Source organism: Xenopus laevis, chromosome 6L (assembly GCF_017654675.1).
Source record: "Xenopus laevis strain J_2021 chromosome 6L, Xenopus_laevis_v10.1, whole genome shotgun sequence".
In the NCBI taxonomy this organism is placed as follows: Eukaryota; Metazoa; Chordata; class Amphibia; order Anura; family Pipidae; genus Xenopus; species Xenopus laevis.
Window position 1 is genome coordinate 3,574,748 of NC_054381.1, and position 27,734 is coordinate 3,602,481.

Genomic DNA, 27,734 nt, shown 5'->3' on the forward strand with positions numbered 1-27,734 from the left:
GAGGTGTAACGAAGGATTGGGGAGTTTGTCTCATATCTTCTGGGGATGTCCAGGACTAACGGACTACTGGTCTCAGATAAGGGGAATCATTAAAGAAATCACAGATGTAGAAATTCCAAATGTTCCCTTGGATTTACTTCTCCACCACGCGCCCAAGTTAATTCGGACATAAGGCAAGTCTGTTATACCAATGTTGCCTGATACAGCTAAATTGCTTATTCCCTTATACTGGAAACAGCGCACATCTCCTAAAATGGTGGATTGGATCCGTAAGATTACAGAAATTGAGAGATTTGAGAGTTAGAAGACATCAACCACACAAGAGATAGAGAAATATAATCAGAAATGGTTTTATTGGACACAGTTTGAGGAAACAAATATAAAATGTTGCTGCAGGCTTAGGTTAATGTGGCAATGAAGGTTTATAAAGGACTAGACATATCTTCTGACTGGGCCTGATACTCATGGGGTGACACAAACTAAGGAACTCCGGGAAGATTTAATTTCCATGGGAAAGCAGATACATTCGGAATTTTATACTTGGATGCAGTTCTCTCCTCTGAGACCCAACGCCACTGACAAATGCAGCAGGGTAGGTGTTCCAGGATTATTATACACATAGTGCCCCCTACCACTTTTTGGGAGCACTAAAGTGAGATGTCCCCTACTTCTTTGTTATAATTTGTTTGGAAGAAAGCTGTAAGATGTTGAGTGCTGACATCAGGGGGGGACAGGGGGGAGAGTTGTAGGGGGGCCCGAGGTTAAGAGGGGCCCGGCCATGCCACACTTACTTGATTAGCTGGGTCAGAGAGCTGCTGACTTTGGGAAGGCATGGACGTCTTATAATGTGGGGTAGGGCCCTGGCCACCAATTTTTTTTCTCATGTGGGGTCCTAGTCACCAATATTTTTTAATAAGGGGCCCTGGCCACAATTGTTTTTTTTATGGGGGGCCCTGACCACCAATACCTTTTTATTTTTTATTAACATGTGGGAACCCTAGCCACCAATATTTTTTGTTTTTTTAATGTGTGGTGGGGGGCGGACCTGTGGGGTGGGAAGGGCGGACCTGTAGGTGGGGCTTGAGGTGGGCGCAGCCCAGGGGGCCCAGGAAATTTTGTCGTGTGGGGCCCTGCGATTTCTGATGGCGGTCCTGGCTGACATCTACTACCTGGGTGTCTGGTAGGAAAGAGTTATTCAAGCGCCATGGAAGGCATGTAGTAAATTGGTGGTGCTCATTAATTGCAATTACTAATATATAGGGTTGCTGGTTATTCATGCATGCAACTATCAGACATTTGCATGTGGGGTCTGACAGCCTCTGGGTACATTGTATGTTCAATTTAGAAGGTCTTATTAATGGAACACCCAGCTTTTTGGTTGTGCTTGTGCTGTGGCTATCAAAAAGAATGCAGGCTGAGAGCAGCAGAGCTGACACTCCGTGTACCTTCAGCCTTATTCAGTGTAAGTGTAGAGAGATCCACAATGATTGGTGTTTTGTTATAGAGAGGTTGGAAAGGTTGTTGTTTCCATAAAAAGCACATCAGTTTATTCTTTAAGTGATAAAAATGTATTTGCAAAATAACTTGACTTGGGGTGCTGGCCAATGTGCCTTTAGCTTTAGGAATTCTTTGACTCTTGTCTATGATTATGCTGGAATCTCTGGCATAGATGTAACAATTGTGATCTTTCCTGGAAAGATTGTTCATTTCAATACACACGTGTAGAGCTGAATGGTCAGATATAGAAACAATACAATTCTACCTGTATCTGATGATTCAGCACTAACAATGGCCGATGTTCTGGTGCCTTCAAAGGATCTTGATCAAAATTTTCTTTTCCAACCAATCGACAAGACAACAGATATCCAAGTCTTCTGTCGATATCAATTGACTCGTCTCCCACCATACACTCACCGGATAGTGTATGAAAATGAGTTTTGTACAATATTATCTGTGCTTCTATGGCCACCTTAAAATTAAAGACTATGCATATTGGCAGAGCTGGAGCTGCAAAATCTCCTCAAGGGTCCCTCATAATGTTCCACATAGAGTGGTCTTCAATGATGCTATTTTGTTCTGCAGGACTTGCATAAGGCTATTCAGTATCAGTCTTCGATTAATGGCCATTTTTATGGATTTTTGCCATTTTGCTTCTAAGTGGTTGGTCCTTCCCCCTAGAACTTGTATGTCTGCCTTTAGCTCCTGCCCTGTGTGTGTTTGTGCGTTTATGTGTCCAGTATGTGTCTCTGGATATGTGCCTCTGCATATGTGTCTCTGGATATGTGGCTCTAGATACAGTATGTGTCTCTGGATATGTGGCTCTAGATACAGTATGTGTCTCTGGATATGTGGCTCTATGTATGTGTATTTGGATATGTGTCTCTGGATATGTGTTTTTGGATATGTCTCTAGATACAGTATGTCTGGATATGTGCCTCTATATATGTGTCTCTGGATATGTCTCTCTAGATGTCTCTCTAGATACAGTATGTGTCTCTTGATATGTGTTTCTATATATGTGTCTCTGGATATGTCTCTCTAGATGTCTCTAGATACAGTATGTGTCTCTGGATATGTGCCTCTATATAAGTGTCTCTGGATATGTCTCTCTAGATGTCTCTAGATACAGTATGTGTCTCTATATATGTGTCTCTGGATATGTCTCTCTAGATATCTCTAGATACAGTATGTGTCTCTGGATATGTGTCTCTATATATGTGTCTCTGGATATGTGGCTCTATATATGTGTATTTAGATATGTGTCTCTGGATATGTGTTTTTGGATATGTCTCTAGATACAGTATGTCTGGATATGTGCCTCTATATATGTGTCTCTGGATATGTCTCTCTAGATGTCTCTCTAGATACAGTATGTGTCTCTGGATATGTGTCTCTATATATGTGTCTCTGGATATGTCTCTCTAGATGTCTCTAGATACAGTATGTGTCTCTGGATATGTGTCTCTATATATGTGTCTCTGGATATGTCTCTCTAGATACAGTATGTGTCTCTTGATATGTGTCTCTATATATGTGTCTCTGGATATGTCTCTCTAGATGTCTCTAGATACAGTATGTGTCTCTGGATATGTGTCTCTATATATGTGTCTCTGGATATGTCTCTCTAGATGTCTCTAGATACAGTATGTGTCTCTGGATATGTGTCTCTGGATATGTCTCTCTAGATGTCTCTAGATACAGTATGTGTCTCTGGATATGTGTCTCTATATATGTGTCTCTGGATATGTCTCTCTAGATGTCTCTAGATACAGTATGTGTCTCTGGATATGTGTCTCTGGATATGTCTCTCTAGATGTCTCTAGATACAGTATGTGTCTCTGGATATGTGTCTCTATATATGTGTCTTTGGCATATGCGATTTTCATTTTCGCCGGAGGAGGGGCAGGGGGAAGACAGATCAGGGAGATTGTCGCCCCGAAGAAGAGGAGATTTGTCGCTGGGGCAACTAATCTCCCCGAATCTGCTCGTGTGGCCACACCAAATTAGTGATGAGTATCAAACAGTATTTCTATGGTCCTAGAGGGGTTGTGTTTAAATAACCCAATAATACCGGCACCGGAAGGATACGTTTAACATATCCCTTTAACTGCTCACCGGTTACGTTTGTTGGTTCGGGTGCTCACTGCCCCGAACCCTTTGCTTAAAACCTGGAGCAGTTTCCTCTCGAATGAAAGCCTTAAATAATGCACATTAACTGATTTTCATCGCTTACAGAATCGATCCCTGACCCGGATGCAGCCGTCTGAGTCTGTCGCCAAGAGAGAACGGTATTTTCAGTCACCAATCGTTACAGCAGCAGCAGCGCACTCCAGAGCTCCGTACAATCCAAGGTTCAGGTTAAAAAGTTCTATATTTTATTTTTACATCTGACATATAAACAAGCGTCTGAGGTCTGGCGATGAGCAAACTTTTGCGCCTGGGAGGGTTTTGCAGCAAATTTCTGAGTTTTGTGGAACGTTGCTAAAAAGTTCAGTTTCAGTCCGTTTTTTTGAAACAAAAAAGAGACGCAATAGACAAAAAAGTTGCCCATACAGTCGAATGTATTTTACTATAAAAATGTCTCCCATAGACGTTAATGTGTTTCGTCATTTTTTGGCATTTTCGTGTACTTTTCCGAATTTTTAGGCAAAATGCAGTAGATCCTAGAGGGGGGCGGGCCCTGGTGCGTGACGCGCAGCCGGGCCCCGCCCCCTCTGTACGGCCGCATTTGTTAGTGGCGCACGACTGCCGGGGGGCCCTGAGGGGGTGTGGGTCCTGGCCCGGTCGCACCCCCTGCTCCCCCGGTAGTTCCGCCACTGGCAAAATGAAACAGGACAGATTGTCTCACCACTAGTCCTGAAAGCTCCCAATTCTAATGTAAACTTTCATTTGATCCTTCTTGCTCATTGGGGGGCTGCAACCAGTTCCCAATTATCCCTCTCCCCACCCACTGTGAGGGTTTCTAATGCAGAGAGACCAACTGAGCCCTCAGGAGCCACCTCAGGACAACCAGGAGCCCAGGAATGCTGAGCAGTCTAATATATAACTGACAGTTGCCATGTTACTGCTCTATGTGATTGTGTGAGACTCTCCTTTGCACCCCCAGTGGATAAATCGAAATTTATCATGTACTGTCTCTTTAAAAATTCGACTTCGACCATTCACCATCTAAAACCTGCCAAATTGCTGTTTTAGCCTATGGGGGACCTCCTTCGGAGTCAATTGGTGGACTTTGAAAGATTTAAGGTTCTTTTTGGAAGTCCTATCTACTCTATTGCACTTCCCTGGTCTGAGGTGGCGAAGGCAAGTCTGGCGCAAGAGGTAACGTTCAGTAAAATCCGCATCTTAGTGAAATTGCGTAGTAACGTCCATTCGCCAGAGTGCAAATTCGCCAGGCGTTAGGTGAGCGAAGTACTGCTAGAGTTTATCTCCTTCGCTAACGAAGTTACGCCGGCGACCGTTAGTAAATCGGCAAAGTACCGAAATGGCGTCATGCTGGAGAATTTTCGCTAGCGTTAGTCACTTCACCCTTTAGTAAATTTGCCCCATAGTGTTTCCTACAATGTATTTATATTCCAGATTTAAAGGGATACTGTCATGAAATCCATTTCTCAAAAGAGCAAACAGATTTTTTTATATTCAATTTTGAAATCTGATATGGGGCTAGACATATTGTCAATTTCCCAGCTGCCCCAAGTCATGTGACTTTGCGTGTGTTACTGCAGGGCTGTGATTGGCTGTCCCCCTCCTACTGTGCTTCTGGCAGGGACTGTTAGGACACGCCCACCCCTCATTACAAACACAGACCATGAATCCAGCCCCATATTATTGTATATTATTATACAGCCCCATATTATTGTATATTATTATACAGCCCCATATTATTGTATATTATTATACAGCCCCAAATTATTGTATATTATTATACAGCCCCATATTATTGTATATTATTATACAGCACCAAATTATTGTATATTATTATACAGCACCAAATTATTGTATATTATTATACAGCACCAAATTATTGTATATTATTATACAGCACCAAATGATTGTATATTATTATACAGCACCAAATGATTGTATATTATTATACAGCCCCATATTATTGTATATTATTATACAGCCCAAAATTATTGTATATTATTATACAACACCAAATTATTGTATAAAATTATACAGCCCCATATTATTGTATATTATTATACAGCACCATATTATTGTATATTATTATACAGCCCCATATTATTGTATATTATTATACAGCCCCAAATTATTGTATATTATTATACAGCCCCAAATTATTGTATATTATTATACAGCCCCAAATTATTGTATATTATAATACAGCCCCATATTATTCATTATTGCCTACAAGACTAAGCAGGATTTTGGTTATGCTTTGTCTCCTTTAAAGGAGAAATTTTAAATTCCAATGGCTCAATTAAATTATCATGATCTTTTTTAGGGGGGAAAAAATGCAATCAAGATCACAATGATGTGATTAAAACATTGGAAATAGTAGAGAGGGATATTCTGAGATAATTTGCAATTGGTTTTATTGTTTTATTATTTGTGGTTTTTGGGTTATTTAGCTTTTTATTCAGCAGCTTTGTAATTTCAGCTATCTGGTTGCTAGGGTCCAAATTCCCCTAGCAACCATGTACTGATTTGAATAAGAGACTGGAATATGAATAGGAGAGACCTGAATAGAAAGAGGAGTAATAAAAAGTAGCAATAACAATACATTTGTAGCCTTACAGAGCATTTGTTTTTTAGACGGGGTCAGTGACCCCCATTTGAAAGCTGAAAAAAGTAGGAAGACAATAAAGGCTGATTGACTTGTTTATTCGAATAGGCCATTTTATAACAAGCTGAAAGTCAACTTGAACCTCCGCTTTAAAGGGCAATTCACCCTCAGTAGCAAAACGAATAAAATCTCCACAGATTTGCTCGAACCTCCATAACCTGCCAAGGTGGACATAGTAATTAGGGGGCGTGGTCATGAAATGGGCGTGGTCAGATGTTGTTGCCCCTTTACTTGGCTGCTATTATTGTTCTCTTGTTCACTCCTCCCCCCTCGGTCTCGCCCGTCTGATTCCTGTAGCAGCGGAAGTTGTATTCACATTTGAGACACATTTGACGGGTCTCATGAGGCGAGAGGCGCAGACCCAGCACCACACAAACATTCTACTCATTATAGCGCAGCTTGTGGCACCGGAAGCTTCACTGGCGCGAGTATTTACTTGCAAGGAATCATGGGAAGCCGGAAGGGCGTCATATTTCCGCGACTGCCAAAGCTCTGCGAGATAAGCGGTATAGGTGAGGAGCGCCGAGTTCTTTGTTCGCTCGCCTCGGTTTGCGGCTCCCTCTGGCGCTGTTTATTCGCTGCTGGGTCCGGTATTAGTCGGACAATTGTGTCCTCGTCACGTTCCCAACTGAGCTCGGAGCCGCCTGTGCGCTTGGGACTCTCCCCGGGTCTCTCGAGCATCGCTGGGACAGGAGTAGCCGGTGGTCTCTAGAGACGTGTGACGATGTCGTACAGTGTTTGTTTCTCGCGTATACAGCGGGGATGAGCTAATAGAGACCATCAGCAGACATAGGTGGGCTTGTCCTCCTCCCTGCACTGCCAGGGGCCCGTGTTCCTTTCTATTCAGTCTTGTGCCTTGCGTGGGGGCGTGGTTACTGCATGGAGGCGTGGTTATTACGCGTGGGCGTGGTTACTGCATGGGGAGGGTATCAGAAGTACATGAGGTGCATCAGAAGTGCAGGTCCATTTGGTTGTTACACTGAGCAAGTTTGCACCAGGGCAGTAACCCATAGCAACCAGCTTCTGTTTCCTTAGACAATTCTCATTCTCACTTGTAGTTGCACTGGGACAGATTTGTTCTACAGTAGAAAACGACCCCAAACTGCTTAAAGGAGAAGGAAAGCTGCCAAAGCAGTTTATTGTCAGTAGATTAGCCACAATAGTACAAGCTATAACACTATATTTATTCTGCAGAATGCTTTACCATAAACCGTAAACAGCTCTAGAAGCTCTCTGTTTGTTTAGGATAGCAGCTGCCATATTAGCTTGTTGTGACATCACTTCCTGCCTGAGTTTCCCTGCTCACTCATAGCTCTGGGCTCAGAATACAGCAGGGAGGGGAGGAGGGAAAGAGGAACAAACTGAGCATGCTCAAGCCCTAGCCCTGGAGGTTTAAGCTGAAAACAGTTAGTCTGATACAGAAGCCCATGAGTACACAATAGAAGGAAAGAAATGTGATGTTTCTTTTGACAGAGGACTCAGAGCAGCATTACTTTGAGGGGTTACTGGTGTATTTATATAGACCTTTTTGATAAAGCTGACTTACTTTTAGCCTTTCCTTCTCCTTTAAACTAGAATCCTCCTTGTTCTTCCCGGGAGTGTCCCTTCAGCTTTACACCTAAATGTCCTAAACCAGCGCCTCCCACTGACTCACAACCTGCCTGGTTCCCTATCACAGTCCTTTCCGCAGCGTCTGTAGAAAAGGGAGGTATTTCCAAAGGGCAGTGATCAGTTAGAAATAAAATGAAGCAGCAGAGTCTGTAGAACTGGGGACGTGTCTCGTGCCTGATGCTGTAGAAGAACTAAATCCCCCCCCCATACAGAAAAGTCCCATCCACTACCCACTCTGTTTCCGACCCACTCAGTCCATTACTGCAACAAGTATCCCTGAATGTTGCTCTTACCCCTGAATGTTGCTCTTACCCCTGAATGTTGCTCTTACCCCTGAATGTTACTCTTACCCCTGAATGTTACTCTTACCCCTGAATGTTACTCTTACCCCTGAATGTTACTCTTACCCCTGAATGTTACTCTTACCCCTGAATGTTACTCTTACCCCTGAATGTTACTCTTACCCCTGAATGTTACTCTTATCCAAGGAGAGCAGCACAACAGTCATTCCAGTTTTTATTAAAGGGGAACTCCAGGTTTCTGATAAAAATCTTCAATAGTGACCGTAATATGGAAAATAATATTAAGCTTCCAAAAATCCCCACCACTTAATCTTTGAATATCATCTTTTTGCTCTGATAAACTTCAGTCACTCTTTACTGCTGTACTGCAAGTCGAAGTGATATAACCCCCTCCCCCCAGAAGCCAAACAACAGAACAATGGGAAGGTAACCAGATAACAGCTCCCTAACACAAGATAACAGCTGCCTGGTAGATCTAAGAACAGCACTCAATAGTAAAATCCAGGTCCCACTGAGACACATTCAGTTACATTGAGAAGGAAAAACAGCAGCCTGCCAGAAAGCATTTCTCTCCTAAAGTGCAGGCACAAGTCACATGACCAGGGGCAGCTGGGAAATTGACAAAATCTCTAGCCCCATGTCAGATTTCAAAATTGAATATAAAAAAATTCTGTTTGCTCTTTTGAGAAATGGATTTCAGTGCAGAATTCTGCTGGAGCAGCACTATTAACTGATGTGTTTTGAAAAAAACATTTTTTCCCATGACAGTATCCCTTTAATCAATCTCACTGCCCAAGGATCTCTGAAATAACACTGAGGGGTGGGATGAAAAGGAGGTTATCGGGGGGGTTACGGTTCTGCTTTTTTCCTGAGCGCGATGATGTCAAGATGCTGACTACTTTACACTACTTTACACTTCTATAACAGGAGTTGGAGGGGATAAGGGCTAAGTAAATGTTAGGAAGGAATTTGGAACAACATTGCATTCCTTTTGAGTAAAAGGTTTTTTAATCTAAATAGGAGTTTGGGAGATTTTTGCCAGAACCCAGAGTTCCCCTTTTGGGTCAGAGCACAGATTTGGGGAGATAAGTTGCCCATCGACAAATCTCCTCTTCTTCGGGCGACTAATCTCCACAAACTGCCTTCCGCCTGCTAGAATGAAAATTGCCAACGGGAACGCGCTTGGACCGATTCATTTTCCGAGGTTGCCTGATGAGGAAACTTCTGAAAATGAATCACTCCCACCGACGATTTTTATTATATCTGGCGGGAGGCAGGGGAGGCTGTTTGGGGGGATTAGTTGCCCTGAAGGAAAGGAGATTTGTCCCTCTGTTCATACACCAGACACTGCTTCATTTCAAATGTTCCAAACACTGGGGCTAAAGTGCTTCCATCCTGACATGCAAAGGAGAATCAATTCCTGCACCAAAACATACCAAATAAATAAGTGATAAAACATAACGTGGAATTAGACAAAAGCTACAGATCCCACTGGGCTGAAGGTTAAACCTTAACAATAATATCTCTACTATTCCCTTAAACAGCAGAATCCTTCTACATCCTACAACTTGTAGCAATTGGAAAGGCCCATAATGTTTCTTCAAGTAATTCAATCAAAGTGACTTTAGTTTATATGCGTTGCACAACTATAACGCCCCTGCTCCTCAGTCCTTCTCTTCCCTCATGAGATGAATCTGAAACATTGTGAAGAATCTCACTCTGTGTTTCTTTGTTCTCAGGAAATCCTGGAATTGAGCCTGAACATTCGTTTTGTCTGCCGAGTAGATTGGCTGGTGGCAGATTATACTGGAATGATGAGGGGGCTCTCCCTGTGTATATGATATCCACTATAGGAGGGGCTAGAATATATCATCTCCCTGAGGGTATAAAACCTAAGGAGGGTATTAACACGTGGGGTTGTTTCAAGGGCCCCTGTACAACTCTATTTAACCCCTAAACTCCCAGAGACATTTCCTGCTCTTTGGGAGGAAGAAGATAACGACTGGCTGCCCTGATCTGATTGGACTGGAGATCTTATGGAATGTAAGTGTGGCTGTCATTATTAATTGCACTTTGTATTTATAACTTGCCCAGTAGTTTGAGCGATTGTCTGTACTGCAGGGAGCAGTGAATAGGGATAGAGGAGGACAAGGCTACAATGCTGAACCTCATACTGATTATTTTCTGTGCTCTAGAGAGGGCTTTCCTTTTTAGGACTTTCATTTTTAGGGGCTAGCAATGTTTGAATCCTGCACAGGAGACTATAAGGTTGGAAAGAAAGGGAATATTGAAAGAAAAAGTATGGGAAAGGGAAGGGGTGAGCAACAGAAGAAAGAATAATCAGAAATTTCAGGGGGAACAACAAGGAAATTAAAGCTGAGCAATTTGAAAGAACAGAAAACAAAAAAATAGAAAAAATCAAAGTAAATGTATAAAAAGTGGCATAAACTCTAATGCACTTATATTGATTTTTTTGGTGGGTTTGTGTTCCTTTCTATCAGGTTCTCCAGAGATGGAAACAAGGAGGTTAGAGGGGAAACTGGAGAATGAAGAGCCGGACACTGAGGATCCTCTGCCCATAACAAAGTTGGAAATGGATCCCGTTTCTGAGGACGGTGAGTACCAGTTCTTTATTAAATTGCCATATAGTGGTCTTTTCTGTTGCATTGTATATCTTTAAGAATAGAAGGAGGGAATTTATAAAAGTAAGTGAGAATATTTGGGGAATATCATTAAAGATGTTATTTTTAGCTGACATTTAAACCACACCTATCTCTTCCTTGCTGGTCTATCTCCCAGAGGATGAGCCAGAAATATTACAGATAGAGATAAAAGAAGAAATGGATCCTGAAGATTTTCTAAACCCAACAGAAAATTCAGTCATTCAGCTTGCTGATAGGGGTAAGTAGTGTCTGTGGGTCAGTAACACTGGGCTGGAGTTTAGGGGTCTCACTGCTTGTGTCTGTGGGTCAGTAACACTGGAGTTTAGGGGTCTCACTGCTTGTGTCTGTGGGTCAGTAACACTGGAGTTTAGGGGTCTCACTGCTTGTGTCTGTGGGTCAGTAACACTGGAGTTTAGGGGTCTCACTGCTTGTGTCTGTGGGTCAGTAACACTGGAGTTTAGGGGTCTCACTGCTTGTGTCTGTGGGTCAGTAACACTGGAGTTTAGGGGTCTCACTGCTTGTGTCTGTGGATCAGTAACACTGGAGTTTAGGGGTCTCACTGCTTGTGTCTGTGGGTCAGTAACACTGCAGTTTAGGGGTCTCACTGCTTGTGTCTGTGGATCAGTAACACTGCAGTTTAGGGGTCTCACTGCTTGTGTCTGTGGGTCAGTAACACTGGAGTTTAGGGGTCTCACTGCTTGTGTCTGTGGGTCAGTAACACTGGGTTGGAATTTAGGGGTCTCACTGCTTGTGTCTGTGGGTCAGTAACACTGGGTTGGAATTTAGGGGTCTCACTGCTTGTGTCTTGGTCAAGAACAGACTGTAAATTTTGGTGCAAATATCTACTAGTTTAGTGACCTGGCAAAATGAACAGATTCATATAGACACACTGCTTCGTTTAGAGCTAATGTCACTTTACATGGGTTTATTTGTGTCAGACCTAGGACATCCATACCCCATGTTCCTCCAATAAATATGCCAGTACAGAGCTGTGGGTTTCTTTCTTCCAGTCTGTTATCACATTGCCATGGAAGAGAGATAGGGCTTGTACCCTAATGAAAAGGCAAATAAAAAATCTGTGTGGTTAAGTAAGGGCCCACCCAATGGCCAAAGCTACAATTACCTATTTTAACTTTCTAAAACAACAAAGCTCAGCCTCCACCTGACAATGGAAAATAGAACAGCACAGAAAAGTACAAAGAATCTAAACTCTGGGTAGGTATTAATCTGGGTAAGAGAACAGCCCAATAGCCGAAAGGAAAGCAAGCCAGAGCTCTGTGCCTGTGTGAGTATTGGAGAAATAATGGATTTACTTAACCAGGGGAGATTCCTCAGTTAATCCAAACCCTTATACAAGACTGACTATTTTTTTATTTTTATAGTCAGGACTCCCTCAAACACTCCAAGGGCAGGAAGAAAAAAAAGGCCACCGCAACATCTATCACTGCTGGTGAGTGTTTCCTTAAGGCTGGGCAGTATCAGATGGACATTGTGTTACTGGAACCTCCAGACGGCTACATCAATACACTAAAGTTTTGTGAAAGACAAAGAAACAATTGGAAGGTAACCAGATAGCAGCTCCCTAACACAAGATAACAGCTGCCTGGTAGATCTAAGAACAGCTCTCAATAGTAAAATCCAGGTCCCACTGAGACACATTCAGTTACATTGAGTAGGAGAAACAACAGCCTGCCAGAAAGCAGTTCCATCCTAAAGTGCTGGCTCTTTCTGAAATCACATGACCAGGCAAAATGAGCTGAGATGCACCTACACACCAATATTACAACTAAATACACTTGCTGGTTCAGGAATGACATTTTATATTGTACAGTGAATTATTTGCAGGGTAAACAGTGTCATTTAGAAATAAAAACGACATCATAAAAATCAGAACCTTTAAATAAATGCTTTTTTTCCTCCCCCAGGCCAAAAGCTGCAGCCCTTCCCTTGGCTTTCCAGGAATGTTCCCAGATATCCCAGTCCCCCCACTGGCCTGCAGGACTGCCCCCGACATTCCTTGCTCTCCCTGCACGCCTGCAGACAGTTTCCAGTATTTACCCGCTCAGCCGCTTATGGAATACAATATAAACCACCCGTGCAGCTTGCACACTCCTGTGCAGTTTCCGCATTCATTCTTCAGTATGACAGACGGTTCTCCAGGAATTCCCCCGGACGCCAAACGTAAGCGCGTGTCACTGAGCATAAAGGACAAAGTGACGTTGCTCCAGGACCTAGAGAATGGCGCCTCCGTGAAGTCTCTGTGTGACAAATATGGGATTGGTACCTCCACCATCTACGACCTGAAGAAGCAAAAAGACAAACTGCTGACATTCTACAGTAACAGCGATGCCCCCGATTTAATGGCCGATAGGAAAACCCTGCACCAAGCAAAGAACGTTTCTGTGGACAAGGTGCTCATGGAATGGATCCGGCAGCGTCGGAAGGAAAACTTCCCCCTTTCTCGGTCCCTTATCATGGCCCAGGCTAAAAAATTCCACGTCTTGCTGAACATCTCGACACCGTGCGAGTATTCGTCAGGTTGGTACGGCAAATTCAAGAAAAGGAACGGGCTCGGAATCTTGTCTATAAATGGAGAGAAAACCTCGGAGGAGTATAATGTAGCCGACACTTTTGTAAAGAAGCTGAATAAACTGGTGAGCGACGAGCACCTATCAGCGGAGCAGGTTTACAACGCAGCAAAAACCTCCCTATTTTGGAGGCATCTGCCACAGAAGTTGGTGGCTACAGCTCAGGGGTCCGCACCAAGTGGGTTGGACGAGCCAAAAGAACGGCTAACTGTGCTCGCTTGTTCTAACGCAGCAGGGACGCACAAAACACGGCTGCTAATCGTCGGCAGGAGTAGAAACCCACGTGCGTTTAAAGGGGTGCGTGTTTTTCCTGTTACTTATACGGCCAATAAACAGGCAGGGATTTCCAGAGAAATCTTCCAGGACTGGTTTGAAAACCATTTTGTCCCTGAGGCGAGGGCTCACTGTATGTCCGTGGGACTTAGTTGCGATGCCAAGATCATGTTAATTTTAGATCATTGTCCCACAAACCCCAAACCAGAATTCCTGGTCAAAGATAATGTGTTTGCTGTGTGTTTGCCCCCTGACTGTACGTCCTTCATCCAGCCCTTGGACCAAGGAATTCTGCGCTTATTCAAGTCACATTATAAGAGCGAATTCCTGCAGCGAATGCTGACGGCGTGCAGTAAGGGCAAGAAGGCAGCTCAGTTCCAGGCCAACGTCAATATCAAGGATGCCATTTGGACTGCTGCCTTGGCGTGGGATAAAGTCGATAAACAAGCGTTGATTCATGGCTGGCGTAACCTGTGCCCTTCGACGTTTGTCTGGGATAACCCAGGGGAGGAATGTGATTTTCTTGGTTTTACTGAACTACGGGAATCCCAGCTAGTCTCAGAACTGATGAACTACGCTAGAAGCCTGTCGTGCCCAGAAGCCCAGCTCATGGACGAGGAGGTGATGGAAGAGAGTTTTAATATTGACACTGATTCTCCAGTCGCTCTGCAGTTGGTGGATGGAGAAATGAATGAAAGTTCAGATGAAGAGAGTGATGGCGATGAGCCAGCAGCCGCCACGAAAGAGAAAATGTCCATTGACAGAATGATCAGCCTCGCTGAAGAACTCATTGGTGGCATGGAGCAGAGGAGCTTCATATCCGAACAGCAAATAATGTCAGTCTATAGAATCAAAGAACAACTCCTGCAGGAAAAGTTATATGAAACGGCATGGACACAAATGTTTCCAAATAGCACTTCTTGCCCTGACCCCCAGCCTTCGGGTGATGAGAACTGCTGAACGGAGCTGCTGTATCAAGTGTTCAACCATTCTCAGCATTGCCCAATACTCAGCACAGTTATTAATTATGGCTTCATTAGGCAGTTATTTATTTTCCCCAAAGCACTCAGCGCTAGGGTTCCCCTAACATTCCCAGAGCAATGTATGGGCAAGAGAGTAGCAGAGTAATGTACCCTGGAACTATAGCAGGGTGACTGTTACCCCAATGTTTCTATATATCTGTAACCTTGTTATGAGCTAAGGGGGCCCAGTCTGAAGGCCAGTTAGGGGGAGATTTGGGGTGAGTGTTTATTTGTACCCTGGGTACCCCTGGAACTATAGCAGGGTGACACCCCAATGTTTCTATATATCTGTAACCTTGTTATGAGCTAAGGGGCCCCAGTCTGAAGGCCAGTTAGGAGGAGATTTGGGGTGTGTGTTTATTTGTACCCTGGGTACCCCTGGAACTATAGCAGGGTGACACCCCAATGTTTCTATATATCTGTAACCTTGTTATGAGCTAAGGGGGTCCAGTCTGAAGGTTAGTTAGGGGAAGATTTGGGGTGAGTGTTTATTTGTACCCTGGGTACCCCTGGAACTATAGCAGGGTGACACCCCAATGTTTCTATATATCTGTAACCTTGTTATGAGCTAAGGGGGCCCAGTCTGAAGGTCAGTTAGGGGGAGATTTGGGGTGAGTGCTTATTTGTACCCTGGGTACCCCTGGAACTATAGCAGGGTGACACCCCAATGTTTCTATATATCTGTAACCTTGTTATGAGCTAAGGGGGTCCAGTCTGAAGGTTAGTTAGGGGGAGATTTGGGGTGAGTGCTTATTTGTACCCTGGGTACCCCTGGAACTATAGCAGGGTGACACCCCAATGTTTCTATATATCTGTAACCTTGTTATGAGCTAAGGGGGCCCAGTCTGAAGGTCAGTTAGGGGGAGATTTGGGGTGAGTGCTTATTTGTACCCTGGTACCCCTGGAACTATAGCAGGGTGACACCCCAATGTTTCTATATATCTGTAACCTTGTTATGAGCTAAGGGGGCCCAGTCTGAAGGCCAGTTAGGGGGAGAGTTACCCATGTACCATTCTAGATACTTTGGAACTATAACAAAACTACAAACCACAGTGTTTCCATTGCTCTGTATTCATGGGGAGATGCGCAACTGACTTCCTCGTGGACCAAAAAGGACGGTACTTGAACCATAATGTGTCTGAATCCTACTGTTCTTAGGCCTTTTGCACAGACAGGTATTTTCATCTCCACTTCTTGTAGCCTCAAAACGCCCTGTATGTGCCATGGGCCTAATAATGATAAAGTGGGTGTTTATATTGAAAGCATGAGTTCAGTATAATCATATTTCTTTTCTTATTTTACTGAAAATATGTACCACTAAATTCATAGGTTAGGTTTGCAGTACAGGGTTTAGTTACTTACTACTTAGTCCTACACATAAATATGGATAGTGTTGTCAGAATAAAACCTGTTACTTTTGCCTGAGGACAGTGTTTAATATATTCTGCTAATCTACAGAACCCAATTGGGACAAAGCAGGAATTACCCTTTACCTGAATGGCTCCATAACATTGAATATGCCGGGGCAATGGGGCACAGGGTATTTCTGGACATTTTGCCCCTCCCCATTTGTTAGCAGAAAAGACCTTATTCTATTATTCTTTGTAGAAGCATTAAAGGAACATCAAGTGGGAGCACTCCCCCCTCACCTGCACGTTTGATTCAGCGAACACTTGTGCTTCCACGCAACACGCCAATATCATATGAACATAGAACAGAATTGCGGAGCATTCGGCAGCTGAGTTCATAAAATCTTAATTTATTGGGTATAGTTAAAAACATGAGACCTCATAGCTGTGACATATACCCCATACTTGACGCGTTTCGTGGTGTCTCGCCACTTCCTCAGAAGCTTTTTTAATGGTCTCTCTTACAGTAGATGTTGTTACTGTCGTGCTTTAAAAACATACGTATAAAATATAGAAACCCTGGAAATGCCTCCCCTGCCTGATGGACTCCTTGTAATCAAATTTCCTTCCTTACAAGGGTCAAACATGGAGGAACTTCAGTCTCAACAGTCAATTAAAGCAAATACTAAGGAGGGAGCTGCTAGATACACCTGTATACTCTGTCCTCGAGCCTGAATAGACTGAACATAGACAAGTGCTAAACATCGTGACATCTGAAACATTTGTTGGTGCCTAAATCCCATACCAAATGAACAGAGGTATCTCAGTGCTCCCTAAACTCCTAACACGTTTCATACCATTGGCTGCTTTTTTTTTTTAATTAAAAACACAGTACAAAGCCAAATACTGCCTTTTCTTTAAAGGCTAAGCTAGCCTTTAAAATAAGTATAAAAGTGGTGAGAGTGCTATTCTAAGAACTCCTGCAATCTACAGTTTTTTTTTAAATTCCAAGATATCAAAAGTTACAGGTACTGTTATTATGAATGAATTCTGTTACAACAGCGCCTCCTGCTGGTCAGTTTGAGACCATGAAGTAGTGGAGGAAGGTGTCGGGAGAAAGAAAGAGAGAGGCTTCTCTTATGTTCTTCTGTTTGGAAGTGGCAACAATTGGTTAATCCCCCCCTGCCATGTGAACGGACTGGACATTACCAAATATAAAAAAACCTACTTCCGCCCTGGCCGCCATGTTTGAACTTTTGTAGCCGCCCCCAAACAGGGTGGAAAACCACTGCCAATGGGCATGAATAAAAATGACCAACACAAAAGTTAGGAAGGGAGTATTTAATTATTACAGACCAGAGACTGCAAAAGAAATGGATTTCTTAGCAAATACATTGACACTCCTCCTGTGTCTCCACGTATCATCACATGAGGGACACCCATTCAATGCAATCATCATTGGAAACTGTTTTTTTTTTTTTTTAGGGATTCACCGAATACAGGATTCGGTTCAGAATTTGGCCTTTTTCAGCAGGATTTGGGCAAATCCTTCTGCTAGGCAGAACCAAATCCGCATATGCAAATTAGGGGCGAGGAGGGAAATCACGTGACTATGTCACAAACCGAGGAAGTAAAAAAAATATTTTCCCCTTCCCACCCCTCATTTGCATACAGAAATTAGGATTTGGTTCGGTATTCAACTGAATCTTTTGCGAAGGATTTGGGGGTTTGGCTGAATCCAAAGTAGTGGATTTGGTGCATCCCTACTTTTCTTTAACCTAAAACTACCTACATTATCCACTATATAATTTATAAACACTGCTTGATTTGAAACTTATTAAAGGACCAGTAAAGAAATTTGTTGGCATACATCAGAGAAAAAAACACCAATACAAGTTAAACTTTAAAATCGCAAAGTCTTTATTATGAAATAACTTACTGAAACGCCGCTTGCGCTCCTCTTCAGAAAAGGACCAGGCGATCCATTGTGCGGTGCACGATTTCTCCTCCCTGCCTTCCTTATAGGAGATAGCCAGGGAGGAGAAATCGAGTGCTGACCGATGGATCGTCGATGTGTCGCCTTTTCTGAAGAGGAGCAGAAGCTGAATTGTGCTAAGTTATTTCTTTATAAAGGCTTTGCGATTTTAAAGTTTAATTTGTCTTGGTGGGTTTTTTTCTATGTATACTAATGCATTTTTTTTAAAAAAAAATTGGTTATTTTTTTCAATTTTTTTTATTTTATGTTATTTCTATTTATATAGGTCCTTTAACCTGTTATAAAGCTCTGATACTCTGTATTTGTTGGTCAGGTAGGGAACACCAATCTCACACCAGTACTGACCCAGGTACAGAGTTAAATCTCTGTACTTCCTGTTCCTTGGTTGCTCTCTTTCCTGTGGTCAGAGTGAGAGGTTAAAGGAATTGTTCAGTGTAAAAATAAAATCTGGGTAAAACAGTTGTGCAAAATAAAAAATGTATCTAATATAGTTAGTTAGGCAAAAATGTAATGTATAAAGGCTGGAGTGATTTGATGTATAACATGTCAGTCAGACACTACTTCCTGCTTTTCAGCTCTCTTGGTTTACACTGACTGGTTACCCTGGCTACCAGGCAGTAACCAATCAGAGATTTGAGGGTGGGCCACATGGGTCATATCTGTTGCTTTTGAATCTGAGCTGAATGCTGAGGGTCAATTACAAACTCACTGAACAGTTATGTCCCATGTGCCCCCCCTTATAGTCACTGACTAACTCAGAGTTAGAGAGCTGAAAAGCAGGAAGTAGTGTTCTGGCTATTATGTTACACATCCACTCACTCCAGCCTTTATACATTACATAAAGATTACTAAGTATATTAGAAACATTTTTTATTTTGCACAGCCTATTTATTTACATAGTTTTTATTTTCACACTGAACTGTTCTTTTAAGAACCTGGATGACAAGTTGGCTGAAAAGTTTCAGATATGATCGAGAGGGAGCAATCAGAGATTAAATCTTAAATACAGACTCCAATAAGATTTCCCTGACAATTGTTAATGCCCCTCACACGTAGGGGCCAATTAATCAATTCTCAAATTTCTACCAGAATTGAAATTGATTTGACATAAACTCACTAATTCTAATTAGTGTTGTCCAAACTTGATATAAAAGGCAAACTTTTTTGGGACAGTTTGTAGCCCCTTTGAAAATGACGAGTAGAATACAAATTTAATACATTTTTTCATGGTTTTATTGAATTGCTTTTTTTAGGTTCAAATTTTCAATAAATACATTTTATAGTAAATGTACCAAACATTCCAGTTTGGTAAAATTACAAGTATGATTTTTGAAAAAAAAACAAAACTCTTAAGGGTCTTCCTCTGGGCTACAATCTCCCTGAACTACCTTCCCCCTGCCCTCCGTCGGCTAAAATGAAAATCGCCTGGGGGAAGGCATACGCGACGCTTCGTTTTCCGAAGTTGCCTCACAAGGGGCGGCTCCCCGAATCTGCTTGTGTGGCCTGACCCTTAAATTCACACACTTGAATTTTAATAAATAGCCTCTTGTTGAGAAAAACTGTCTGGTTTCACGGTTGCTTTACATACCACCCCTTCTGACCATGGGAAAGAGAGCTGCCCAGGAGCAGTACCTGGGTTAGTACCAGAGCTGTAGAGTCAGAATCAGAAACAATTTTGGGTACCAGAGTTGTAGTAGGTGGTCCCATGAACTGAGGAGTCAGAATTGAAGGATTTATGTAAGTACTGGGGAGTGGTTCTTGACCAACTACTAGGGGAAAGAGAGCAGCCAAATAAAAGATTCCCTTTACACACAGATGTTAAACTGACTGGCTTCACTGTTGTATTACATGCCACCCTTCCTGACCATGGGAAAGAGAGCTACCCAGAAGCAGTTCCTGGGAAGAGAGCAGCCAAGGAAAATCTGATTCCCTTACACACAGGGGTGTCATTTCCTAGAGAGGATTGTGCAAAAAGGCAGGTGATTTATTCCTAATGGACTTACCCTTTGATCTGTGCTTTGTGAGACCCACCAAGGAACATGATTTATGTCTGTGCCTGCTACGGGGCACCACTACTACAGTCAAAAAAAAGTTTGGCAACCCCTCTCAGCCTGCATTTCAACAAAAAAGATAGTGTTATGTTTTTAATTTCCCAGAAACAGTACTGGGGTGTTTTCTGTACAAAGATTTTAGTGAAGCAGTATTCAGTTCTATGAAATGAAATCAAATTTTAAAAAACTGTCTGTGCAAAGAATTTTGTAATTTTGCTAATTTGAATGCATGTAACTGCTTAATACTGATTACTGGCAACACCAAATTGGTTGGATTAGCTGGTTAAGCCTTGAACTTCATAGGCAGGTGTGTCCAATCATAAGGAAAGGTATTTAAGATGACCAATTGCAAGTTGTGCTTCTGTTTGACTCTCCTCTGAAGAGTGACAGCATGGGATCCTCAAAGCAACTCTCAAAAGATCTGAAAACAAAGATTGTTCAATATCAGGGTTTAGGGGGAAGGCTACAAAAAGCATCTCAGAGGTTTAAACTGTCAGTTACAACTGTTAGGAATGGAATCAGGAAATGGAAGGCCACAGGCACAGTTGCTGTAAAACCCAGGTCTGGCAGGTCAAGAAAAATACAGGAGCGACATATGCGGAGGATTGTGAGAATGTTACAGACAACCCAAAGGTCATCTCCAAAGACCTGCAAGAAGATCTTGCTGCAGATGCAGGTGTATCTGTACATCGTTCTACAATTCAGCACAATTTGCACAAAGAACATGTGTATGGCAGGGGGATGAGAAAGAAGCAATTTCTGCACTCACACAAACACAAACACACTCGCTTGTTGTATGGAAAAGCTCATTTAGACAAGACACAGGCATTTTGGAACAAAGTGCTTTGGACTGATGAGACAAAAATTTAGTTATTTGGTCATAACAAAAAGCGCTTTGCATGGCGGAAGAAGAACACGGCATTCCAAGAAAAACACCTGAAACCTCACATTTGGTGGAGGTTCCATCATGCTGTGGGGCTGTGTGGCTAGTTCAGGGGCTGTGTGGCTAGTTCATGGGCTGTGTGACTAGTTCAGGGACTACTGGGTCCCTTGTTAAAGTCGAGGGTCGGATGAATTCAACCCAATATCAACAAATTCTTCAGGATAATGTTCAAGCATCAGTCACAAAGTTGAAGTTCCGCTGCAGGGGTCGGATATTCCAACAAGACAATGACCCTAAACACACTTGGAAATCTACAAAGACATTTATGCAGAGGGACAAGTACAATATTCTGGAGTCCCCCGACTTGAATATCATGGAAAATCTATGGGATGATCTGAAGCAGACTGTCCATGCTCGGCAACCATCAAATTTAACTGAACTGGAGAGATTTTGTTGGACAAAAATAGCCACATCCAGAATCCAGACACTCATCAAAGGCTATAGGAGGCGTCTAGAGGCTGTTACATTTGTAACTAAGTATTGATGGAATATCTCTGTTGGGGTGCCCAAATTTATGCACTTGTCTAATTTTATTATGATACATATTTTCTGTTAATCCAATAATTTATTTATCAACCCTGTAGCTTTATTTGCAGCAGTGCAGGGGCCAAGATGTACAAGTAAGCACAAGGACCGCTCACATATAAAGTCATTGTTACATATAATGTAGTGAGAAATACATTTTGTGTAAACTTCCTGATGGCTGGGAAAGTGACTCTGAGAAAATCTCCGTCAACCTTTGCTCACGAAAATACATTCTCCCGCATTGTGACCTTCTGGTGGCCACGAAGTTCATTTTCTTCAATAAACCTTCTCCTACATTCTGTCGGTTTCATCTCTGTGTGAATTCTCCGGTGCCGATGAAGGCTGTTCTGGCGAGAAAAGCATTTGCCACATTCCTTGCATGTATAGGGTTTCTCTCCCGTGTGAATTATCTGGTGACCCATCAGGGTGTCCTTCCGTAGGAAGCATTTCCCGCATTTTGTACAAGTGAAACGTTTCTCCCCTTTGTGAACTTTCTGGTGGCTGTAAAGGTTGTTCTTGTCACAGAAGCTCTTCCCACACTCTGTACAGGTGAATGGTTTCTCCCCTGTGTGAATCCTTTCGTGGCTTTGGAGATTGTGTTTGCGAGAGAAACTTTTCTCACATTGTTTGCACTTAAAAGATTTCTCCTCCGAGTGAACTTCTTGGTGGACGCGAAGCTTATGCATGTTTGAGAAGCTTTTCTGACACTCGGTACAGGTGAAGGGTTTCTCCCCTTTGTGAATCATTTCATGCGTCATTAGATTGTTCTTATGAGAAAAGCATCTCCCGCATTCTGTACAGACAAAGGGTTTCTCCCCCGTGTGGATTTTCTGGTGACTTTGAACGTGGCTCTTCTGAGAGAAGCTTTTGCCACATTCTGAACAGGTGAATGGTTTCTCCCCGGTGTGGATTTTGTGGTGGTTGAGCAGGTTGCTCTTTTCAGAGAAGCACTTCCCGCATTCCGTACATGAGAAAGGTCTGTCCCTTGAATGAATACGATTATGTTTCTGGAGATTGCTCTTGTGAGAGAAAAGTTTCCCACAATCCGCGCATGAAAAATGCTTCTCCTCCGTGTGACTTTTCTCGTGGCTGAGGAGGTTGTTGATGTCAGAAAAGCTTTTGCCGCATTCTGTACATGAGAAAGGTCTGTCGCCTCGGTGCTTCGTGGCGTGCGTGAGGAGGCTGCTCTTGTGGGTGTAACGTCTCCCACATTCTGTACAGACAAAAGGTTTCTCCCCCGTGTGAGCTCTCTGGTGTTTGTGAAGCTGCTCCTTCAGAGCAAAGCTCCTCCCACACTGTGTGCACCGGAAAGGCCTTCCCCCTGCGTGAATCTTCTGGTGACACAAAAGTTGGCTTTTTTGATGGAAACTTCTCCCACATACTGGACACATGAATGGTTTCTTCCACATGGGAACCTGCAGATCTAGATTGGCTTTAACCCTCACACTGACACACTTCTCAGACTCCAAACAGCTGAAAGGTTTTGCCTCAGTGTCTTTATTATTTGGGTTATTGGTAAAGTTCTTTGTAGGGTCGGCACAGACGTGTGCAAGGACATCTCTCTCCAACAAGAAGCTGCTTCTACATTTACAGCAGGTTAACCCGGGTGCTTCAGACCTTGCTGAGCCCTCCTCGTATCTTGTGCCAGGCTCACCCCCCAAATCACTCTCCCTTTTCTGCTGCACTGGCCCTTTAAATAGCCCAGGGCCTTCTCGTTCCAGCGTGCAAGAGAAATTGGTGACTTCTGCTACTTGTGAGCTCTGAGGAGATCTGGAAATTTGCAATTTAACTGTATAGTCCGTGGAACCATCTGATAAGGAAAACAGGATCACAACTGATATTAGTATGGACTGTAAATACAATATCTGGATATTCCATTGTATCTTGTGTATTTGCTTTTACTATTAGACTGAACTGTAATGTGTAAAGGCCGGATCTGTGTTTGACTAAATTATATACAAAATATTTAATTAAGCTTTCATGGTCCATCCCCACCCAAAATCTGAAACATTTACTAAGCAAAATGTAAATAAAGTGCTTATTTGTGCCCTGGGTACCCCTGGAACTATAGCAGGGTGACACCCCAATGTTTCTATATATCTGTAACCTTGTTATGAGCTAAGGGGGCCCAGTCTGAAGGTCAGTTAGGGGGAGATTTGGGGTGAGTGCTTATTTGTACCCTGGGTACCCCTGGAATTATAGCAGGGTGACACCCCAATGTTTCTATATATCTGTAACCTTGTTATGAGCTAAGGGGGCCCAGTCTGAAGGTCAGTTAGGGGGAGATTTGGGTGAGTGTTTATTTGTACCCTGGGTACCCCTGGAACTATAGCAGGGTGACACCCCAATGTTTCTATATATCTGTAACCTTGTTATGAGCTAAGGGGGCCCAGTCTGAAGGTCAGTTAGGGGGAGATTTGGGGTGAGTGTTTATTTGTACCCTGGGTACCCCTGGAACTATAGCAGGGTGACACCCCAATGTTTCTATATATCTGTAACCTTGTTATGAGCTAAGGGGGCCCAGTCTGAAGGTCAGTTAGGGAGAGATTTGGGGTGAGTGCTTATTTGTACCCTGGGTACCCCTGGATCTATAGCAGGGTGACACCCCAATGTTTCTATATATCTGTAACCTTGTTATGAGCTAAGGGGCCCAGTCTGAAGGTCAGTTAGGGGGAGATTTGGGGTGAGTGCTTATTTGTACCCTGGGTACCCCTGGAACTATAGCAGGGTGACACCCCAATGTTTCTATATATCTGTAACCTTGTTATGAGCGAAGGGGACCCAGCCTAGTTACAGTGAGTGCTTATTTGCTGTCCTAGGGCTGGTATGTTCCAAGGCACAAGCAGTGACATCCCTAAAATCCAGCCTGGTGTTATGGACAGAATCCCTGGCTACTTACTCCCATCAGTAAGTGTAACAGCCAAACTCTCCATTGGGTAAAGATGATCTTCAGGGTCTAGTTCTTCTTCCTTTATCTTTATCTGTAATATTTCTGATTCAGCCAATGGAGAAGCTGCCAGTAAGGAAGAGACAGGGGTGAGTAAAGCTGGGAGTAAGGAAGAGACAGGGGTGAGTAAAGCTGGGAGTAAGGAAGAGACAGGGGTGAGTAAAGCTGGGAGTAAGGAAGAGACAGGGGAGAGTAAAGCTGGGAGAAAGGAAGAAACAGGGGTGAGTAAAGCTGGGAGAAAGGAAGAGACAGGGGGGAGTAAAGCTGGGAGTAAGGAAGAGACGGGGGAGTAAAGCTGGGAGAAAGGAAGAAACAGGGGTGAGTAAAGCTGGGAGTAAGGAAGAGACAGGGGGGAGTAAAGCTGGGAGTAAGGAAGAGACAGGGAGGAGTAAAGCTGGGAGTAAGGAAGAGACAGGGATGAGTAAAGCTGGGAGTAAGGAAGAGACAGGGGTGAGTAAAGCTGGGAGTAAGGAAGAGACAGGGATGAGTAAAGCTTGGAGTAAGGAACCACAGAAAAGTCTCCCTGTAAATAACTGAACACTAATGAATACTGGCTACTTACCCCCATTAGTAACTGGAACTGCTGAGCTTTCCTTTGGGTTCTGATCATCTCCACAGTCCAGTTCTTCTTTCTCTGTCTTTATCTGTAACATTTCTGCTTGTGCCTCTGGGGAACCTGCCAGTAAGTAATGGGCAGTGTCATGTAAAGCTGGGAGTAAGGAATTCTACTGGGAATTATGTCTGTAGGGCAGAACCTCCTGCTGGGGTTTAACCCCTCCTGTCCCTCCAGCAAAGCTGAGCTCTGTGTAACCACATGTGTCCTACACAAACGTTACTCACCGGCCCCAGGAACGGGATCCATTTCCCTCTTTATTGTGTCCAGAGGATCCTCAGTGTCCGGCTCTTCATTCTCCCATTTCCCCTCTAACCTCCTTGTTTCCATCTCTGGAGAACCTGACAGCAAGGAACACAAACCCACCATATAAAGCTGCCTGTGGGGATCCCCCCTCTCATATCACTACAATAAATACATGTTGTACTGGGACCAGTTTATCCCCCAGTCCCACAGTCTCCCCTCTCTATCAGTCCCTGCAGCAGGATTAACCCCCAGTCTCCCCTCTCTATCAGTCCCTGCAGCAGGATTAACCCCCAGTCTCCCCTCTCTATCAGTCCCTGCAGCAGGATTAACCCCCAGTCTCCCCTCTCTATCAGTCCCTGCAGCAGGATTAACCCCCAGTCTCCCCTCTCTATCAGTCCCTGCAGCAGGATTAACCCCCAGTCTCCCCTCTCTATCAGTCCCTGCAGCAGGATTAACCCCCAGTCTCCCCTCTCTATCAGTCCCTGCAGCAGGATTAACCCCCAGTCTCCCCTCTCTATCAGTCCCTGCAGCAGGATTAACCCCCAGTCTCCCCTCTCTATCAGTCCCTGCAGCAGGATTAACCCCAGTCTCCCCTCTCTATCAGTCCCTGCAGCAGGATTAACCCCCAGTCTCCCCTCTCTATCAGTCCCTGCAGCAGGATTAACCCCCAGTCTCCCCTCTCTATCAGTCCCTGCAGCAGGATTAACCCCCAGTCTCCCCTCTCTATCAGTCCCTGCAGCAGGATTAAGCCCCAGTCTCCCCTCTCTATCAGTCCCTGCAGCAGGATTAAGCCCCAGTCTCCCCTCTCTATCAGTCCCTGCAGCAGGATTAACCCCCAGTCTCCCCTCTCTATCAGTCCCTGCAGCAGGATTAAGCCCCAGTCTCCCCTCTCTATCAGTCCCTGCAGCAGGATTAAGCCCCAGTCCCACAGACAGTACAGGAGGAGGAGGAGGAGGAGGAGGAGGAGGGAAAATGACTTACCCAGTAGATGAGGCTGGAGATGTGAGTACAGGGGATGAGTAATGTCAGGGACACAGGGAGTTGCGGGGAGTTGCAGGACATTATTCCCAGCCTGTTCCATATTGGTTCCCTTCAGAGATCTCAGCTATTTGAAAGCTGTATGAGAGCTGCTGGGTTGTTTTTAGCTCCACCCCCAGGACAGGAACTTTCGTCTCTTCCTATTGATGCTGCTTATTTACCGCCTACCAAGCTGGACCAATAGCGCAGCTCCTTTCTCTTTAAAGCCTGGCAGTGAGTGGAGCCGGCGCCATGTTGTTGGTGGGCAGGTGTCACTGAGGAGACAAACAGTCTGGGCTACACACGTGTTCCCTCAGTAGTTGTGGGATGTTACTATAGTCACGTGTCTCTGTGTATCACACAAGTTACCTGCACTCTCTTCCCCCCATCTCTGTCTGATGATTTATTTATATTATCTATTTGTATATTATAAGTCTCACAGCTTTAGCTTCATGGGCTGATTTGCCTTTTTCTTACTCTGACACTGACCTACATTTCAACTGGTCTTCAGTATAGTTTTCCAGTACCTCCCAACTGTCCCGTGTTTAGTGGGACAGTCCCGCTTTTGACAGCTCAACCCGCAGCCCCTCGTTTGTACTGGAAAGTCACATTTTTCTCTGCACTGAACAGCCAGAAATAGATACAAAGTTTCTAACTTAATTGGCTTTTGGCAGAGAGCCCAGAACAGCCACAGCAGCAGATAAGATACTTTTGTAACATTTTTGAGAGAAGCAAATAGGTAATTGTAACAATATAAGATAAGAGGTCCCTTGGGAGAAGTTAGACTCACATCTTAAAGGGCAATTCACATTCATTAGCAAAACTGTAATAACTAAAAAAAACACAGAAATATGTTCAAATTTTCATTTCCTGACAAATTTTGTAATCAACATGGTAATTAGGGGGTGTGGCCACAAAGTGGACGTGGTCAAAAAATTGCCCCACTGCCCGTCACAAATTTTTTGTCTTTTTTCTATTTCCCCCTTGGAACTATAGCAGGCAGACACCCCAATGTTTCTATATATCTGTAACCTTGTTATGAGCTAAGGGGGCCCAGTCTGAAGGTCAGTTAGGGGGAGATTTGGGGTGAGTGCTTATTTGTACCCTGGGTACCCCCTGGAACTATAGCAGGGTGACACCCCAATGTTTCTATATATCTGTAACCTTGTTATGAGCTAAGGGGGCCCAGTCTGAAGGTCAGTTAGGGGGAGATTTGGGGTGAGTGCTTATTTGTACCCTGGGTACCCCTGGAACTATAGCAGGGTGACACCCCAATGT

At 43.7% G+C, this 27,734-nt stretch overlaps 4 protein-coding genes across 9 annotated transcripts in view; 2 read left to right on the forward strand and 2 right to left on the reverse strand.

The window, feature by feature from the left end:
* LOC108719524 (gastrula zinc finger protein XlCGF57.1-like) overlaps positions 1-27,734 on the reverse strand; it is a 385,853-nt gene that overhangs the window by 172,356 nt on the left and 185,763 nt on the right. The window lies entirely within an intron of this gene.
* The window catches only part of LOC108718440 (gastrula zinc finger protein XlCGF57.1-like), a 111,389-nt gene that overhangs the window by 53,923 nt on the left and 29,732 nt on the right, over positions 1-27,734 (forward strand). The window lies entirely within an intron of this gene.
* Positions 6,337-15,000, forward strand: jrk.L (Jrk helix-turn-helix protein L homeolog). Of its 4 annotated transcripts, none has more exons than XM_018266771.2 (6): positions 6,337-7,103; positions 9,963-10,266; positions 10,725-10,838; positions 11,023-11,124; positions 12,269-12,336; positions 12,812-15,000. In XM_018266771.2, the coding sequence occupies exons 2-6, from the start codon at positions 10,260-10,262 to the stop codon at positions 14,705-14,707; spliced, it is 2,187 nt and encodes a 728-aa protein (XP_018122260.2). In that variant the 5' UTR covers positions 6,337-7,103; positions 9,963-10,259; the 3' UTR covers positions 14,708-15,000. The 4 variants fall into 4 exon arrangements, with proteins under 4 accessions (XP_018122260.2, XP_041422803.1, XP_041422805.1 ...); XM_041566869.1 differs by having other exon boundaries at positions 6,345-6,822; XM_041566871.1 differs by lacking the exons at positions 6,337-7,103; positions 9,963-10,266; positions 10,725-10,838; positions 12,269-12,336.
* Positions 21,673-26,592, reverse strand: LOC121394798 (gastrula zinc finger protein XlCGF26.1-like). 2 transcript variants are annotated; one of them, XM_041566886.1, is made up of 5 exons: positions 26,421-26,576; positions 25,421-25,534; positions 25,143-25,256; positions 24,533-24,646; positions 21,673-23,443 (listed from the first exon to the last, which is right to left on the reverse strand). In XM_041566886.1, exons 1-5 carry the CDS (start codon positions 26,518-26,520, stop codon positions 21,852-21,854), a joined length of 2,034 nt encoding a protein of 677 aa, XP_041422820.1. In that variant the 5' UTR covers positions 26,521-26,576; the 3' UTR covers positions 21,673-21,851. The 2 variants fall into 2 exon arrangements, with proteins under 2 accessions (XP_041422820.1, XP_041422821.1); XM_041566887.1 differs by lacking the exon at positions 25,421-25,534 and having other exon boundaries at positions 26,421-26,592.

Bases quoted from the DNA above. Each gene is read 5' to 3' on its own strand.
- jrk.L (XM_018266771.2), top strand. The intron at 11,125-12,268 runs GTAAGTAGTGTC...TTATTTTTATAG, and splicing joins CATTCAGCTTGCTGATAGGG to TCAGGACTCCCTCAAACACT. The intron at 12,337-12,811 runs GTGAGTGTTTCC...TTCCTCCCCCAG, and splicing joins CGCAACATCTATCACTGCTG to GCCAAAAGCTGCAGCCCTTC.
- LOC121394798 (XM_041566886.1), bottom strand. From the start codon at position 26,520: ATGGAACAGGCTGGGAATAATGTCCTGCAACTCCCCGCAACTCCCTGT. The intron at 25,257-25,420 runs GTGAGTAACGTT...ACTTACTGGCAG, and splicing joins GGATCCCGTTCCTGGGGCCG to GTTCCCCAGAGGCACAAGCA. The intron at 23,444-24,532 runs GTAAGTAGCCAG...TTTCCTTATCAG, and splicing joins TGTTACACTTACTGATGGGA to ATGGTTCCACGGACTATACA.